Source organism: Pseudonaja textilis, chromosome 4 (genome assembly GCF_049901715.1).
Source record: "Pseudonaja textilis isolate UNSWEBS1 chromosome 4, rPseTex1.2, whole genome shotgun sequence".
In the NCBI taxonomy this organism is placed as follows: Eukaryota; Metazoa; Chordata; class Lepidosauria; order Squamata; family Elapidae; genus Pseudonaja; species Pseudonaja textilis.
In genome coordinates this window covers 91,378,558-91,397,548 of record NC_141993.1, presented here as the reverse complement: position 1 = coordinate 91,397,548, position 18,991 = coordinate 91,378,558, and the positions used below count along the sequence as shown (strand labels likewise).

Genomic DNA, 18,991 nt, shown 5'->3' with positions numbered 1-18,991 from the left:
AGCCAGAATTCCCTGGCTGGGGAATTCTGGGAGTTGAAGTCTCACTCCTCTTAAAGTGGTCTAGATTGAGAAACGCTTGTCTTAGACAAATCTTACTGCTCTTTTGGGGACCAAGAAGCTAGATTAGTGGATTGAGGGAACGTAGTGGATGTAATTTACCTTAAAGTTCCTCCATATTGGCTGGGGAATTCTGGGAGCTGAAGTCCCACCCCTCTTCCAGTTTCAGAGACACGAATGTAGAAATTCAAATGTTTGACCAAGAACTTTGCATTCAAAGCTTTGGTGTTGGTTTGCGTGCAAAGAACTTTGCGGTGCTAAAAACGTTGCCCCTTTCGTTGGTCGAAACAGGCGAGAAGCCCTACCGTTGCGGCATCTGCGGGGCGCAGTTCAACCGACCAGCCAACCTCAAGACACATACGCGGATCCACTCCGGGGAGAAGCCTTACAAATGTGAAACTTGCGGAGCCCGCTTCGTGCAGGTTAGTCAAAAGGTTTTTGATCCGCCTGAACAAATCTTTAAACCTTTTGGGGCACACAGGTGTCGATTGTTGCCCCCTCTATCCTCGTGAGAGGCGGTAGGAGCGGTGGCGGCCTCCTCAGGTCAAAGAAGTCAAGATGGCGGGTGCCATGGGTGCGATGGGAGCTGGGCCTTTTGAAATGTTAGAGCGCTGCAGGGTTTGGACTGCACTTCCCTGGTAGCCATCTTGACTTTTTTCACCAACCCTGGCTAGCAAATGCCACAGAGCCAATGAAGGGAATCTTCCCAAATTGTCAGTTAGAGAAATGTGAAGGAGATAGATTGTTTTTAAATTATAGAGAGATGATAGATGATTGAAGAGAGAGACGGGGGAGATGATAGATAGTCATAGAGATAGGCAGATAGAGATAATTGATAGATGATAGATAATAGGTACGTGATAATGATAGATGACAGAGATAGATAGATAGATAGATAGATAGATAGATAGATAGATAGATAGATAGATAGATAGATAGATAGATAGATGATAGATAGATAGACAGATAACATAGATGATAGACTGATTGATAGATATAGATAGATAGATGGATGGATGATGGTTGGATAGATATAGACACAGACAGGCAGATTAGATAGGTGATAGATGATAGATAGATAGATAGATAGATAGATAGATAGATAGATAGATAGATAGATAGATAGATGATGGGTGGATATAGACACAGACAGATTAGATAGAGATAATATATTGATAGATCATAAATATTGATGCATAGATATGATTGATGATACTGTAATAGAAACAATAGATATATGGTAGATGGTTGATTGATGATACTTAATAGATAATAGAAAAAATGATTGATAGATGATAGAAGAAATGGATGGACGGATGAATAGATGATAATCATTACAGATGCATAGATAAATAATAAATACAGTAGATAGATGATAGGTAGAATTATAGATAGATAGATAGATAGATAGATAGATAGATAGATAGATAGATAGATAGACAGATAGATAAAAACAGACAGACAGATTAGATGATAGATAGATAGATAGATAGATAGATAGACAGACAGACAGATAGATAGATACAGATAGATAGATAGATAAGACAGATGGATACAGACAGATAAGAAAGGAAGAATAAAGTAAAATAATAATAAAATAATAATAGAAATAATAAATGAATACGTGGGTGGGGAGGGGTCGGGGAGCCGTGCCCCCCCTCCTCCCCCAGGACACCTGCCTGACTCTGCCTTTCCCAGGTGGCCCACCTCCGGGCGCACGTGCTCATCCACACCGGAGAGAAGCCCTACCCGTGCGAGATCTGCGGCACCCGTTTCCGGCACCTCCAGACGCTGAAGAGTCACTTGAGAATCCATACCGGAGAAAAGCCCTACCATGTAAGCAAAGACAAAAACACCTCCCTTCTTTGCTGGGTCGGTTCGCACAACCACACAACGCACACGCACAAACCCCATTTACAAAAAGGGACCACAACCTCCCCGTGTGTGTGTGTGTGTGTGCATGTCATTCTTTGCGACTGCAAAATCAAGATGGCACCTTGAGCTGCGACCTCGTGGCCGCCATCTTGGCTTTTGGTGACCCCACTCTGGAACACGCCAGGTACAGGTGATCCTTGAATGACGACCGCGATGGAGCCCAAAATTTCCATCGCTAAGTGAGACATTTGGGTTTTTTTTTTTAAAAAAAATGTTTTATTTGTAGTTTTCCTTTAACAACCAACATTTTTTTGTGGACTGGATTAATGTATTTTTCACACAATGTCAACAGTGACAATACAATTACATATACAGAGTTTTTAACCTTCTGATGTCTAACCTTGATATGCTCATTATAATTATAATATATTCTTTTATGGATCAATACTGTACTATTTTCCCAATTGGTACTTATTTCTTGTATTTTTTCCCATTCGTTGGGGTTTTTCTCTATTCACCTCATTATCTTTAAACAATACTGTTCTCTCTTTGTGGGGTTTTTTTTTTTAGCATTTCCCCCTCAAAATATATGTCGTATCAATAACATTTCTTCACACAGTATACTTATTAACCCGTGTTGTCACTAATATTTTAATATTGTAAATATCACTCAGTGGCCCACCACATTTTCAATATCTCAACGTTCTATAAACACCAATATAACCAATTGTTAATAAGATTTAATCAGTTTAATCAATTATGTAAATCCTCTGAATTTATAATCCTTGGAAACTATATATTCCAGTATATTCTTTGCACCCTGTTAATCATAGTAATACATTTAGATATATCTAGACACTTGAGACTTTCAAGAAGAGATCATCTATCTTCTATCTATCTATCTATCTATCTATCTATCATCTATCTATCTATCTATCTATCTATCTATCTATCTATCTATCGATCTATCTATCGATCTGTTTATCATCTGTCTATCATCTATCTTCTATATATCTATCTGTCTATCTATCTATCTATCTATCTATCTATCTATCTATCTATCTATCTACCTACCTACCTACCTATCATCTATCTCCATATCTATCTATCTATCTATCTATCTATCTATCTATCTATCTATCTATCTATCTATCTATCTACCTATCATCTATCTATCATCTATCTATTATCTATCTATCATCTCTCTCTCTCTCATCTATCATCTATATATGTAGTCTATCATCATTATGTACCTATCATCTATCTACCTATCTTGCAACCGACTTCAATGGCCTCTTTTTTTCCTCCCTCCCTTCCAGTGTGAAAAGTGCAACTTGCACTTCCGACACAAGAGCCAACTCCGGCTGCACCTCCGGCAGAAACACGGCGCCATCACTAACACCAAGGTGCAGTACCGCCTGTCGTCCGTCGACGCTGTCCCGGAACTCTCCAAGGCGTGTTGAGGACTAGCGGCACGAAAACGGCGGACGTCGCCCAGGAGAAGAGGCTCCTTCCGTGAAAGGGCAGGTGCGAGGAGGTCCAAAGGATGCTTCGATCACTTTAGGAGAAAAAAACAAAACAAAAGACAAAAAACAAACAAACCCCAAACCCCGTTGTCGTTCTTGCTGTTTGTGTTGTCGTTGTCGTTACACACATTGGAGTGCCTCGAGAAAGCCCGGAGCGAAAGGAAAAGACGGGATTTGTGCAAAACAGGGACACGTTTTACGTTCGGTTTACGTCGGTTCGGTTTTGTTTCCACACACCCCACCTCCCCAAGTTGTGTAAACTTTCACCGTCAGACTACTTGTGCGTGCGTGTGCGTGTGTGTGTGTGTGTACAAACAAAAGAGAGAGGTCAGCGACCTTTCTTACAATGTCCGTGCGGGGAGAATGTCAAAAAATATCGTGTTCCCCTCAGCCCACTCCCCGCGGAGGGGGGGGGTGAGGGGGAATTAAGGAATGTACATCATTTTTACGGGAGCAAAGGGTGTGTCTTTTTATGCAAAGGTGTGTTTCTGTGTGTGTTTTTCACAACATGAGAAAGAAATTGTAACTATAAGGGATACGAAAAGGGAGGAAGCTTTCAAACTTTTTAACCAAAGGTGAAGGAATTTGTGTGCAGAATTGTAAATAGATGAATATATATTCATATGTATGTATGTATGTATGTATATATATATGTATATGTATATGTATATGTATATATATATATATATATATATATATATATATATATATATATATATCACACACATATGTGTATGTATATATATATATATATATATATATATATATAAATAATGGCATATATATATATTACATATATATGTGTGTGTGCCTTTAAAAGATATTATATATACATATATATGTATATGTATAAATGCAATTGAAGTCTCTGTGTTTAGTCTCTGCAGGCAGAGAGCTGACGGGAGCCTCCATTGCAAAAAAAAAAAAGAAAAAAGGAGCACTTAACAAGATATTTTTAAAAAAATATAAAAAAAATATTCTGCATCCGTCTTGGTGAGAAAATATTTTGTCTAAGAGCATCGAGTCTGTATTTGTATTTTTTTTGCAAGTGAAGGTTTACAATTTACAAAAAAAAAGCGTGTATTAAAAAACAAAAATTAAAGCTGCAGAAGGAATTTAAAATAATATAAAGTGTATTTTTTTTTCCCAGTCTGTATATAGATATATATATAGAGATATATATATATATATATAAATATAAATATATATGTATAATGTTTGTTTGGGGATATTATTTTTTTGGTTTTGTTTTTTTCACAGTGCCTTTCTTTTCGACAAAACTGAATCTGGTACGGTTTAAGAATTGTGAAAGAGGTGTGGGTCAGGGAAAACTCTGGTTGGGGGAAAAATAATAAAGTCCGTTTTGTTCTTTTAAAAACAAAAGGAAATAATAAGAATAATTTGATCTCGTTTTATACACTTTGTGTTACAGTCGGTCAATCTCGGTGACAGGGTTTGCGGGGTACATCAAACTGCATTAATGCATTCTGTAAAATATAGCTGTACAAATCCAAAAAAATAAAAAATAAAACAGCGGAACCAGGAGCCAAAATGTCTGTGAACTCATTCTTTATTTCCCCACCACCACCACCTCCCCAAATGACTTCCTCAATCAGTCAAGGGAATGAAAGGCAAACGCTGTGTGACAATCTGGAAAAATAACAACAACACAAAATCTTTGTTAGGAAGGAAGGAAGGAAGGAGAGATGGGAAAGAGTAGGAGGGAGGGAAGGGAGGAAGGAAGGAAGGAAGGAAGGAAGGAAGGAGAGATGGGAAAGAGTAGGAGGGGGAAGGAAGGAAAGAAGGGAAGGAAGAAAGGAAGGAAGGAGAGATGGGAAAGAGTAGGAGGGAAGGAAGGGAGGAGGGAAGGAAGGGAGGAAGGAAGGGAGGGGAGGGAATGGGAAAGAGTAGGAGGGGAAGGAAGGAAAGAAGGGAAGGAAGGGAGGAAGAAAGGAAGGAAGGAGAGATGGGAAAGAGTAGGAGGGAGGAGGGAAGGAAGGGAGGGGGAAGGAAGGAAGGAGGAAGGAAGGGAGGGAGGAGAGATGGGAAAGAGTAGGAGGGGAAGGAAGGAAAGAGAAGGGAGGAGGGAGGAGGGAGGAAGGAAGGAAAGAAGGAAGGAAGGAAGGAGAGATGGGAAAGAGTAGGAGGGATGGAGGGAAGGAAGGAGGGAGGGAAGGAAGGGAGGGAAAAAGGAAGGAGAGATGGCAAAGAGTAGGAGGGAGGGAAGGAAAGAAGGCAAGGAAGAAAGGAAGGAGGGAGAGATGGGAAGAAAGGAAGGAGGGAGAGATGGGAAAGAGTAGGAGGGAAGGAAGGAAGGAAAGAAGGGAAGGAAGAAAAGAAGGAGCGGGACGGGAGAGAAAGAATGATAGAATAACAGAGTTGGAAGAGACCTTGAAGGTCTTCTAGTCCGACCCCCTGTCCAGCCAGGAAACATTAAACCGCTTCAGGCAAGTGGCTGTGCAGCCTCTTCTTAAAAACTTCCAGTGTTGGAGCATTTGCAACTGCTGGAGGCCGGTGGTCCCACTGGTTAATTGTTGTCACTCCCAGAAAACTTCCGCTTGGTTCTAGGTTCCTTCTCTCCTGGATGGGTTTCCTTACTGAAACTAATAATAGGAGGACTGAAAGAAAAAAAAAAAGGAAAAGAAGGGAGAGAGGGAAGGGAGAAAGAAAAGGAAAAGGAAAGGAAAGGAAAAGAAGGAAGGCAGCAAAAGGAGAAAGAGAGAAGGAAGGGAAGAAGGAAGAAAAAAGAAAAAGGAACAAAATAAACAAAAAAAAAAGATTTAATTTCTGACTGAGCTGCATCCCTTTCTGAGGCCTAAGTGGCTGGAAAACCCTTGTCCAGTATCCCCAGTCTGATTCTAATAAAAATAATTCCGATTTTCCATTCAGAAAAAGGCCCATGTCATCTGTAACTCACCTTTACACAACTCGCATCACCTGGTGACTGAATTCACCCGGGTTTTAAAGGTTCACCTGATACCCTGAACCATCAGTGAAGCCACTACCTGCAAAAATCCCAAAAAGGACCATTAACCAGTCACCCAGCCAGCTTTTGTGCCTAAAACTGGAACTCCCCGTCTCCTGGTGATTGACCCAAAGTCACCCAACGGGCGTTCATACCTAAGGCGGGACTAGAACCACCTCATTCATGCCTGTGGGGTACCTCAAGGTTCTCTATTGGGACCAGTACTCTTCAACATCTTCATAAACCATTTAGATGAGCGGCGATGTGAAGTATTCAGACCACTTTATAAGGCCTTGGTGCAGGGGTGGAGTTCTACCAGTTTGCAGCTACTCACTAGAACCGGTAGTTAACATTCTAAGCAGTTTGGAGAACCGGTTGTTAGAAGAAATTACAGGGCTAATCCTGTAAGGAAGGCAGGAAGGAAACATTCTGGTGTTGCTGACAGAAACTGCCTCTCCATTAATCCTTATTCCATTCGTGGCAGGACTCGACTTCCTGTCTCAGGAACTTCTCTGGAGTTTTTTTTCCCCTCCTTTGCTTGGGTGGAGGGACCATTCAAGGTTACAATGGCACTGAAAGAAGTGACTTATGACCCTTTTTCACACTTACGACTGTTGCAGCATCCTCACAGTCACGAGAGGCCAGTCGAGGAGATGCGTGCCTCGATGTGAGTGATGTTGAGTTGGCCACGCCCAGCCAGTAACATGACCACCAAGCCAGGTCCACCCAGTCACATGACCACCAAGCCACACCCACCACCTAAGCCACACCCACAGAACCGGTTGTTAAAGAATTGGAATCCCAGCCCTGCCTTGGTGGGACCGCATTTGGAATCCTGCATCCTCCACAGACCGTTCTCGTCCCGGTCATTCATATTTCGAACTGTTACCATCGGGGAGACGTTATAGGTGTCTTAAAATGAGGACAAATAGTCAGTGGAACTGCTTGCCACCACAAGTTGTGGATGCTTCATCACTGGAGGTTTTTAAGAAGAGACTGGACAGTCACTTGTCTGAAATGGTATATGGTTTCCTGCTTGAGCAAGGGGTTGGACTAGAGGACCTCTGAAATCCCTTCCAGCCTTCGTATTCTATGAAGGGAGGGAGGGAGGGAGGGAGGGAGGGAGGAAAAAGAAATGGAGGGAGGGAGGGAGGGAAAGAAAGAAGGAAGGAAATGTAGAAAAGGAGGAAGGAAGGAAGGAAGGCAGGAAGGCAGGAAGGCAGGAAGGCAGGAAGGAAGGAAGGAAGGAAGGAAGGAAGGAAGGAAGGAAGGAAGGAAGGAGGGAGGAGGGAGGGAGGAAGAAAGAAGGAAGGAATGTAGAAAAGGAGGAAGGAAGGAAGGAAGGAAGGCAGGAAGGAAGGAAGGAAGGAGGGAGGGAGGGAGAGGGAGGAGGGAAAGAAGGAAGGAAATGTAGAAAAGGAAGAAGGAAGGAAGAAGGGCAGGAAGGAAGGAAGGCAGGAGGAAGGAAGGAAGGAAGGAAGGAAGGAAGGAAGGAAGGAAGGAAGGAAGGACAGAAGGGAGGGAGGGAGGGAGGGAAAGAAAGAAGGAAGGAAATGTAGAAAAGGAAGAAGGAAGGAAGAAGGAAGGCAGGAAGGAAGGCAGGAAGGAAGGAAGGAAGGAAGGAAGGAAGGAAGGAAGGAAGGAAGGAGGGAGGAGGGGAGGGAAAGAAAGAAGGAAGGAAATGTAGAAAAGGAAGCAGGCAGGAAGGAAGGAAGGAAGGAAGGAAGGAAGGAAGGACAGAAGGGGAGGGAGGGAGGGAGGAAAGAAAGAAGGAAGGAAATGTAGAAAAGGAAGAAGAAGGAAGGAAGAAGGAAGGAAGGAAGGAAGGAAGGAAGGAAGGAAGGACAGAAGGGAGGGAGGAGGGAGGGAGGGAGGGAAAGAAAGAAGGAAGGAAATGTAGAAAAGGAAGAAGGAAGGAAGAAGGAAGGAAGGCAGGCAGGCAGGCAGGAAGGAAGGAAGGAAGGAAGGCAGGCAGGCAGGCAGGCAGGAAGGAAGGCAAGGCAGGAAGGAAGGAAGGAAGGGCAGAAGGGAGGGAGGGAGGGAAGGAAGGGAGGGAGGAGGAGGGAGGAGGAAGGAAGGAAGGAAGGAAGAAGGAAGGAAGGAAGGAAGGAAGGAAGGAAGGAAGGAAGGAAGGAAGGAAATGGATGGAAACCGATCAAGGAGAGATTCAACCTGGAAATAAGGAGGAATTTTCTGACAGGGAGAAGAACAATCAACCCCTGGAACAGAAGTTGCCCTCGGAAGTTGTGGGAGCTTCATCCCTGGAAGCTTTCAAGAAGAGACTGGACTCTCATCGGTCAGAAATGGTGTAGGGTCTCCTGCTTGGGCAGGGGGTTGGACTAGATGACCTCCAAGGTCCCTTCCAGCTCTGTTATTCTGTGTTCCTCATCTTTAAAGCTGTAATGAGCTGTGTTCATTTCTCTTCTCACCACAAGGTGGGAGGGCAGGCTAAGATTTGAGCACCTCACGGAGCAGAAGGTTTGTTTGTTTTTTCAAACAATAAAAGAAGACGGAAAAACCTCTGGTAACGCAATTCAACACCACAATACAACACAAAGAAAAAGGCCCTTTTGTGAACAGCGGGTGTAGGCAAGACCCCAACCGGAGATGGTGTCAAGGGAGGCTGCCTGGAGATCGGTCAAAAATAAACCACCACGTAAGCCTTCAGCTGCATTACAGAAAGAGTCCTTGAATTACAACCGTTCATTTAGCGACCAAAGTTAAAACAGCATCGGAAAAAGTGACTTAGGACTGATTTTTTTTCATAACTTACGACCGTTGCGGCTTCCCCATCGTCACGTGATCAAACATTCAGAGGCTTGGCAACTGGCATGTACTTATGACTGTTGCATTGAGGGGGCGTCACGTAATTGCGACCTTCCGGCCAGCAAAAGTCTAAGGAAGGGAAGCCAGATTCATTTAATGACTGTGTTCCTAACTTAACCGCCGTGGCGATTAAACGACTGGCGGCAGGAAGTTATGGACAAAGCTCGCTTTCATAGAACAACAGAGTTGGGAGGGGCCTCGGAGATCATGTAGTCTAACCCCCTGCTCGAGCTGGAGAGTCTATTCCAAACATTAGCCTCTACCCAGGATCGAACTCACAACCCTCCTGATTGTGAGGCGAGAGAACTCCACCTCTGGGCCACCCGGGGGGGGCGGCTTCGCGACTGTCTTGTTTAGCTCCCTTGTGGCTGTTACATCGAGGACCTACCACAGCTTCCTTTTCTGAAGAACATCCCATAATATCACAGTTTGTTTTGAAATCTGCTCCCAAATTGTGAGCGACGTTGAGCTTTGCAAAGATGAAGCAACCGACCTTTTCAATCAAGCCAGTTTGTGGTTACGACGGAACACCCCAAAACGGTCTCAGTTACCAAATTCTAATGGTGTCCTGACCCAAAAACCTCGTTCCAAGGAAACCAACATGAAAATGGAGGTAAGAGCAAAACCTTTTAATGATTCTTTACGGATTCCGTTCCTTCCCTGTTAAAAGGCTGTTTCGAACTCATTGTCTCATTGTCTCTGATAAGGACGAGCCTGGCCAAGGGGGTGCGAGGCTGCCAAGAACACGGGATAAAGTTACTAAGACATATTTCAAACACAAGGAGTCTCCAAACACCAACCGAGATACTCCGAACGTCCACCAGGCTGGAGTGCAAAAACGTCTTTGCTTCCTGCAAAGAACTCCGCTTTCTCAGCTGGCTTTTATCCCTTAAGGGAGGGGCCATCACCTTGCAGCCTTACTCCCGAGTCGCCCGTGCTGCTGCAGCTGCTTTTTCCTTCGAGCAGCCCTGCACGCACGCACACTGGGCACAGGCTCCTCGGGGTCCTCTTCCTCACTGCTGCCAGCCTCCACAATGCCCAAAGGCAGCACTCCACTCCCTGAGGGTCCTGGCTCCATCAGTGCATCACACGCAGGCCCCTCACCTGAGTCCTCACTCTCCGAGGCCTCAGCCGTCCACACCTGTTGCTGGCGAACCACAACAGTCCTCAAGTTACAGCCAGTTCGAGGTAACAACGGAAACCCCCAGAATGGGCTCAGCTACCAAATTCTGACATCCGTTTCCCCCACAAAAAACCACAATTCACTGGGCAACCAACCCACGTTCACACCTGTTGGCAGCAACCTCTGCTCTCATGACCAGAATTCCTTCCTCGCTCAACGACCACTGCAAAAAAAAAAAAGAAGATTTATTTATTCATGTATCAAACTCCTTCACTTCCCATCATCTCCCATCTCATAGAGGGGCTTTTGGACGCATGGCTTGTGAACTTGGACGGTCGTAAACTTGAGTTGGTCTCATAATGATTGCCACGACTTAATGACCGCCACAGACAGGTTCCCATGATGGCTGTAAGTTGAGGACTCTCTGGGGATTATTAAGGGAAAGCATCCTAAAAAGATAAAATATTTTATTTTACACATCACCGCAGCAGCGAGAATTGCACTCGTCCAATCTTGGAAAATGGCCACTATACTGACAGATTGTTCAGTAATCCAAAAGCATTTTCAATTGTGCAAAAATGGACAAACTCACTAGAGAATTAAGCAATAAGGAAGACTTGGAATATTACTCAGTTTGGGATAATTGGTATCAATGGATAGATAGCAGGAATATGAAATGTATAGATTAGAATAAGATATAAATAAGTATATGTGATACATTTAATGAGAACTGTATGGAAATGTATGGATATAACTAAGATTTTTTGAATACCGTCAAAGAAGATGGAGAATTGTACAAAGTTATTTTTAAAGATTTACTTGTATTTTAATGTTTCAAATCTCAATAAAGGTTTAAAATTGAAAAAAGAAAATAATTGGAGCCTTGGTGTTGAAGGAACTGTAGAGGGAGATATTATACAGTCTGTTGGCTTCGCCTCTTTGGAAAAAAAAACTTCAAGAAAATGTTGATGTTTATTTGGACAACGAGGGTGCTTGTTTCTTGTTTTAGTGTACATTTTTATGTTATTCAAAACAAAGTTAAAATACAAAATAAAAAATAAAAAAACAATCTGAGAAGAGAAAAAGAGAAAACCCCACAAAACTATCAAAGCATTAAAAATCGGTGCATTAATAAACACATTATGCACATATTATCCCCTCTAGTTGAAATACTGATTAATATATTACTAAAATATTAGTTCCCACCCGTTGCAAAACAGGCCCCTTCCAAGATGTTTAAACTACTAAATCTGTTTGCAACTTGTTGATCTGGTTTCTATAGTGAATTGTTATATTCACTATCACAATAATAGCGAAATAGAACAAACGGTTGCAGGAACTGGGCCTGGCCGGTCTAGGGAAGAGAAGGACCAGGGGAGACAGGAGAGCATCTTCCAATATCTGAGGGAGGGGGGTTGGACTAGATGATCTACAAGGTCCCTTCCAACTCTATTAATCTGACTTTAATCTGATTTTAATGAACAAAAGGACCAGGGCAGACAGGAGAGCATCTTCCAATATTTGAGGGGCTGCCCCAGAGAGGAGGAGGAAGGGGTCAAGCTATTTTTCTAGAGTCTCAACCTCTTTTTACATCTCTTCTTTGTGGGAAGCCCTGAGATATTGGAAGATGCTATCATGTCACCCCTGGTCCTTCTTTTCCTTAAACTAGACATGTCTTCTGTCCATCTTTTCTTTCTTTCTTTCTTTCTTTCTTTCTTTCTTTCTTTCTTTCTTTCTTTCTTTCTTTCTTTCTTTCTTTCTTTCTTTCTCTCTCTCTCTCATCTTTCTTTCTTTCTTTCTTTCTTTCTTTCTCTCTTTCTTTCTCTCTCTCTTCTTTCTTTCTTTCTTTCTTTCTTTCTTTCTTTCTTTCCTTCTTTCCTTCCTTCCTTCCTTCCTTCCTTCCTTCCTTCCTTCTTTCTTTCTTTCTTTCTTTCTTTCTTTCTTTCTTTCTTTCTTGTGCTTTGGAAAATAGCTTGATCCGCTCTTTCTCTCTGTGGCAGCCCCTCAAATATTGGAAGACTGGTCTCCTGTCTCCTCTGGTTATTTTGTTCATTAAAATCAGATTAAAGTCAGATTAATAGAGTTGGAAGGGACCTTGTAGATCATCTAGTCCAACCCCCTGCCCTCAGATATTGGAAGACAGCTATCCTGTCTCCCCTGGTCCTTCTCTTCCCTAGACTAGCCAGGCCCAGTTCCTGCAACCGTTCATTGTATGTTTTAGCCTCCAGCCCCTCATTATCCTGATTGTTCTTCTCTGCTCTTTTTCTAGAGCCTCAACATCTTTTTTTTTTTTACATTTCTTCTTTGTGGGAAGCCCTGAGATATTGGGAGATGCTATCCTGTCTCCCCTGGTCCTTCTTTCCTTAAACTAGACATGTCGTCTGTCCACCTTTTTCTTTCTTTCTTTCTTTCTTTCTTTCTTTCTTTCTTTCTTTCTTTCTTTCTTTCTTTCTTTCTTTCTCTCTCTCTCTCTCTCTCTCTCTCTCTCTCTCTCTCTCTCTTTCTTTCTTTCTTTCTTTCTTTCTTTCTTTTTCCCATGCCCTGAAGCACAAACCAATCCAAGGGATTTAGTTTACACATCACAGCAAACTCCAAAAGTTAAATTCACTTTTGTGTAAGTTTGGTGCTCTGCAAATGTGTTTGACTTCGCTTTAATCAAGCCATTTTCTGACGCAGGAATTAATCTAAAAATATTTTTTCCTACCATCTGTCTGAAATGGTCTTAAGGTCTCCTGCTTGAGCCCAGGGGTTGGACTGGAAGACCTCCAAAGTCCCTTCCAGCTCTATTCTGATCGATTGGTCTTCATGCCGGCTGGGTAACTTTGAGCCCATCACCAGGAGGCGCGAGTTCGAGTCCCACCTTAGGGCTGAAAGCTGGCTGGGGTTGGTTGGTGGGCTTTGGGCCGCCCCTGTTCCTCCTTCCTCAACATTTCATCATTTCATATGCCAGTTCTCACCTTTTCTGATCATCCAAACAATTGTTGGGGAGGCTGCCTGAGATAAACCCATTTTTGCGGGTTTTGTTTTGTGATGTTCACACTCCAAAAACACAAAAAACCCTGGTTGTAATCCATCAAAGTGGTTGTCTCCTTTGAAAGGACTTTGCCTTTTCCCTTGTCCATCAGACGCTGCCAAAGTGATTCCCCAGTGTCTTAATCTGGCATTTCTGGTGTCGTGTTTTGTTGCAAAATTCTTCAGGGTCGCCGTGCCAAGATGTGGGATTAAGCGCCACTGTTCAGAAGCCCGAATCTCCTTAAAAAGCATTGTTTCTCAGTTGGTGTCGGAATATAGATTGATATTTTTCCACTTTCTTGGCCACAGCTGCGTGTTGTGTATACCTCTACCTACAAAGAGCCCGTAATTTTTTAACAACCTCATTTTGTAAAAAATTTTTAAATTGTTCGGCTGATATTTTTATCGAATGCCTGTTGCTTGGGGTTGGCAATAGTTTCCAGGGGTCCTTCAGTTTCCAGGAGGCCTTGTCTTAATTTAGTAATCAAACTAAATGGGTATTCATTTTTTAAATTATTCCTATTTTGCAGCTCTTTGAATTTTCACAAGTTTCTTGGTCTTCTTCCCCACCCCCCTCTCTCTCTCTGTCGAAAAAATCTTTGCCTTCTTTGCTCTCTGGGTCACGTGCTGGGTCACGTGAACATTTCTCTTGATTTCTCTTAATTTTCCCGAATAAAGTTCTTGTCTTTCCCATTTGGGAAAAGCCTGGAGGACTGAACCGTTGGGGGATTATCCGAAGAAGATTTCCCTATCAATAGAAGATAATATTTATAGCTCTGGGTTGAACTGGGGCCTCTGCAACTGATGAGGTTCCCTAGTTGGGTCTTGAAAGGTCTGCAAGGAGATAACCAAAGCTCAGAGAGCACCAAGGACCCCACAGTCATTCTCCTCTTCCTCCTCCTCCTCCTCCTCCTCTCCACAACCTCCCTCTCCCTTCTAGCACTGACGATTTTCCTGTCAACCTTGGGAGGCATTTTTTACTTGGGAGCTTCGAGGCTGCCACATTCCGTGCCTGGGAATTTTTTGGGGAGGAATTTCCTAGTGAGGTAGAAGATTAGACACAACAACACTCTTCCTTAGAGGTCAAGGACAAGTTGCCCTGCACCTGGAGGGCAGTGCCTGGAGGGATGTCTCCAGTTGGGACGAAGATTTGATTGGGCCATGTGATGGACTGATGGGTGCAGGGGAGGGATCTTGGATTTCTCCTTTGAGAAGGGAATATCGAATAACAGAGTTGGAAGGAACCTTGTAGGTCATCTAGTCCAACCTCTCTGCCCAAGCAGGAGACCCTACACCATTTCTGATAGACGGCAGTCCAATCTCTTCCTGAAAGCCTCCAGGGATGAAGCTCCCACAACTTCCAAGGGCAACTTCTGTTCCATGGGTGGATTGTTCTCCCTGTCAGAAAATTCCTCCTTATTTCCAGGTTGAATCTCTCCTTGATCAGTTTCCATCCATTGTTCCTTGTCTGGCCTTCAGGTGCTTTGGAGAATAGCTTGACCCCCTTTTCTTCTCTGTGGCAGCCCCTCAAATATTGGGAGATGCTCTCCTGTCTCCCCTGGTCCTTCTCTTCCCTAGACCAGCCAGGCGCAGTTCCTGCATTCATTTATCGTATGTTTTAGCCTCCAGTCCCCTAAATCACCCGGGTTGCTCTTCTCTGCACTCTTTCCAGAGTCTCAAAAATCTTGTTTACAGTGTGGTGACCAAACCTGGATGCAGTACTCTAGGTGTGGCCTTACTAAGGCTTTATAAAGTGGTATTAGTACCTCCCTCGATCTCGATTGAATCCCTCTGTTAATGCAATTTAGGATTGCGTTGGCTTTTTTGGCATGGAATAGGTAACGATATAACGTGAAACTGGATAAGAAAGTTGAAAATGTAATTATGATTTTATATGTATGTCAAAACCTGGAATCACATGGCTCACTCAAAGAGATGTTTAAAGAATACAAAAAAAATTGGAACAAAAAAAAAAGAAGAAAAGAAAACCACTAAGCAAAAAATCCACCAAACTCAGAGAGCACCAAGGAACCCCACAGTCATCCTCCTCCTCTTCCTCCTCCTGCCTTCCTCCTCCTCCTCCTCTTTCTCTCCACAAACCCCTCTAACCCTCCTAGCACTGATGACGTTACCAAGCCGGGTCATTAAATGTCTTCTGGAAGCAAAGCACTAAACTCCGAGAGCCCCGCCGATGAAAGGAGACGCTGCCATTATCATGCCAAGGAAATGTCGTTACGGCCATTACCTGTTTCCAACCACTTGAGAGGGAACAAGTGGCCCTCAATGGATGGAGATCAGACATTCAGAGCGGTTAAGCACCGAAGGAGAAGATCCGTTATGCCAGCAGAGACACAGACTTATGCTGACTCAAGCTCAGGCTATGACCTGCTCCTTCTAACTGCACAAGTGCAAGTTGAACAAAAGAAATAATAATAATAATTTTTTTAAAAACCCAGACAAACCAGATGCAATCTCAGCATCAGAGGGGGGAGAACCGGTAGCGGAAAGTTTGAGTAGTTTGGAGACCAGGCCCATCCCGCCTCGGACTGGTCCCGTCAACCCCATTTCTTCTCTACCTCCCATGGATCGGCTGGGTCTCCTTTGGTTGCCCTGCCTAGGAGAACGGAGCTGGAAAGCAGGTTAGAGGGGTGGGGAGGAAGGGGGATTTTGCGGTAGATCCTATCCCCGCCGCGCCCACCAAGCCACGCCCGCAGAACTGGTAGTCAAAAAAAAAAATTTGAATTCCACCACTGCAATGATTATCATCTGAACTGGACGCTCAGTAAATGTGTTCTGTTTATGGAACATCACACACGCACGCACACGCACACACACACACTGAATTCCATTACTTTTAATTAAGGGGACGGCTGAAAAATCTAATTAAAAGCCTTCTCCAGGTGACACAATGAGATACATGCAAATTTATAAAGACAAATTTTTGTACAACAATTTCCGACCATCGTCTTAATATGACAGCTCCTCTGTCGCTCTAATGCTTATATTCCAGAGGTGATGAATTCAGCCGGTTCTGACCAGTTCTGGAGAACCGGTAGTGGACATTTGGAGTAGTTCGGAGAACCGGCCAATCCCACCTCGGACTGGACCCGCCAACCCCACTTCTTCTCTGCCTCCCATTGAGTCCCAGCTGATCGGCTGGGTCTCCTTTGGTTGCCCTGATCAGGAGAACGGAGCTGGAAAGCAGGTTAGTGGGGGCGGGAGGGGATTTTGCAGTATCCTTCCTCCAGGAAGTATATGATAGGAAGGAAGGAAGGAAGGAAGGAAGGAGGAGGGAGGGAGGGAGGGAGGAAGAAAGGAAGGAAGGAAGGGAGGGGAGGAAGGAAAGAAGAAGGAAGGAAGGAAGGAAGGAAGAAGGAGAGGAGGAGGGAGGGAGGAAGGAAGAAAGGAAGGAAGGAAAGGAAGGAAGGAAGGAGGGAAGGGGAGGGAGGAGGGAGGGAGGGAAGGAAGGAAGGAAGGAAAGAAGGAAGAGGAAGGAAGAAAGGAAAGAAAAAGGAGGAAGGAAGGGAGGAAGGAAGGAAGGAAGGAAGGAAGGAAGGAAGGAAGGAAGGAAGAAAAGAAGGAAGGAAGGAAGGAAGGAAAAAAGGAAGGAAGGAAGAAAAGAAGGAAGAAAGGAAGAAAAGAAGGAAGGAAGGAAGGAAAAAAGGAAGGAAGAAAAGAAGGAAGGAAGGAAGGAAGGAAGGAAGGAAGGGAGGGAGGGAGGGAGGAAGAAAAGAAGGAAGGAAGGAAGAAAGAAAAGAAGAAAGGAAGGAAGGAAGAAAGGAAGAAAAGAGGGAAGGAAGGAAGTCCCAATGGGCTTCTCAGAGGGAGATCAAACCTAGAAATAATGAGATATTGAAATAATGAGAAATCTCCTAACCGCAAGGACAACTAACCAGTGGAACACCCTGCCACCAGAAGTTGTGGCTGCTCCATCACTGGAGGTTTTCAAGAAGAGGCTGGACAGACATTGGCTGAAATGGTAGTATAGGATTTCCTGCCTAACCACGGGGTTGGACTAGAAGACCTCCAAGGTCCCTTCCAACTCCAGTTATTCTTTTATTCTAAGATTTTTCTTCCTGGCTCTCTCCATCGCTTCAGGGGTTCTCTAACATTACGAGACGGCCTCAGAAGGCATCCAAATGCTTTTCTTTTGCCAGATTGCTGAATTTCTACCTCAGATCTGCCACTTTGGGTAGTCGACGAGCAATCTGTCGCCTCCGATTTGCAGCTCGCTTTGAGCGCAGCCCTCGTGGTTATGTACCGATTGGCGGGTGGGATGGCGGTTACTAAAGAATGTGCGAATGTTTACTCGTTGTGAGGCTTGGTGTGGCAGCAGCCAAAAAAGCCAATGCAATCCTAAACTGCATGAACAGAGGGATTCAATCCAGATCAAGGGAGGCGCTAATACCCCTCTGTAAAGCCTTAGTAAGGCCACACCTAGAGTCCTGCATCCAGTTTTGGTCACCACATTATAAAATAGATATTGAGACCTAGAAAAAGTGCAGAGAAGAGCAACCAGGATGATTAGGGGACTGGAGGCTAAAATATACAGTGGACGGTTGCAGGAACTGGGCCTGGCTAGTCTAGGGAAGAGAAGGAACAGGGGAGACAGGAGAGCATCTTCCAATATTTGAGGGGCTGCCACAGAGAGGAGGAAGGGGTCAAGCTATTTTCTAAAGACCCCGAAGGCCAGACAAGGAATCATGGATGGAAACTGAACAAGGAGAGATTCAACCTGGAAATAAGGAGAATTTTTCTGTCAGGGAGAACAATCCACCCATGGAACAAAAGTTGCCTTCAGAAGTTGTGGGAGTTTCATCCCTGGAGGCTTTCAAGAAGAGACTGGACTCCCATCGGTCAGAAATGGTGTAGGGTCTCTGGCTTGGGCATGGGGTTGGACTAGATGACCTCCAAGTTCCCTTCCAACTCTGTTATTCTATATTCAATGGAATAGAAGTTTCCTTCGGAAGGTGTGGGAGCTTCATTCCTGGAGGCTTTCAAGAAGAGACCGGACTGCCATCGGTCAGAAATGGTGTAGGGTCTCCTGCTTGGGTGGGGGTTGGACTAGATGACCTCCAAGGTCCCTTCCAACTCTGTTATTCTATATTCAATGGAATATATATTATAATATAATAATTGCTTTTGGAAGTGGTGGGAGCTTCATCCCTGGAGGCTTTCAAAAAGAGACTGGGCTGCCCTCTGTCAGCAATGGTGTAGGGCGAGGGGATGAACTAGATGACCTCCACGGACCCTTCCAACTCTCTTCATCTAATCCTAAACCTTTGGGGGAAAATAACCCCTTCTTGCAACTGTTGCCCAGATGTCTCCAGGGTGTCTCCAGGCGTGAAGAGTTGACTTCCAGCCTCTTTGCACCCGTCTCGTTGTCACTAATAAAGACGGTGGAGTTGAACTTCCCCTCTGGAGAACTTCAAAAACTCAGCCTGACTTGCGACTTCAGGAGAAGCGGTTTCCATGCGCCTCCGGGGTGGCTGCGCGATGCGCCTCTCCTCCACTTCCTTGGCCCTGCCTGGAGGGTTTTCAAGCAAACAGCAATTAATATTTGCTGGAGTTTTGGAAGATGTTTCTAGTGGCAGAGATCGGAGGGCA

The 18,991-nt window shown here is 44.2% G+C and overlaps 1 protein-coding gene across 3 annotated transcripts in view; it reads left to right on the top strand.

Annotated features, from left to right (window-relative positions):
* BCL6 (BCL6 transcription repressor) overlaps nt 1-5,010 on the top strand; it is a 32,831-nt gene extending 27,821 nt beyond the window's left edge. For all 3 annotated transcript variants that reach the window (XM_087933714.1, XM_087933712.1, XM_087933713.1), the window contains 3 exons: nt 349-479; nt 1,756-1,893; nt 3,252-5,010. In XM_087933714.1, coding sequence (XP_087789840.1) covers nt 349-479; nt 1,756-1,893; nt 3,252-3,395 — 413 coding nt within the window. In that variant the 3' untranslated portion in view covers nt 3,396-5,010. The remainder of the gene's footprint in view (nt 1-348; nt 480-1,755; nt 1,894-3,251) is intronic.
* The last annotated feature ends 13,981 nt before the right edge of the window (nt 5,011-18,991 follow it).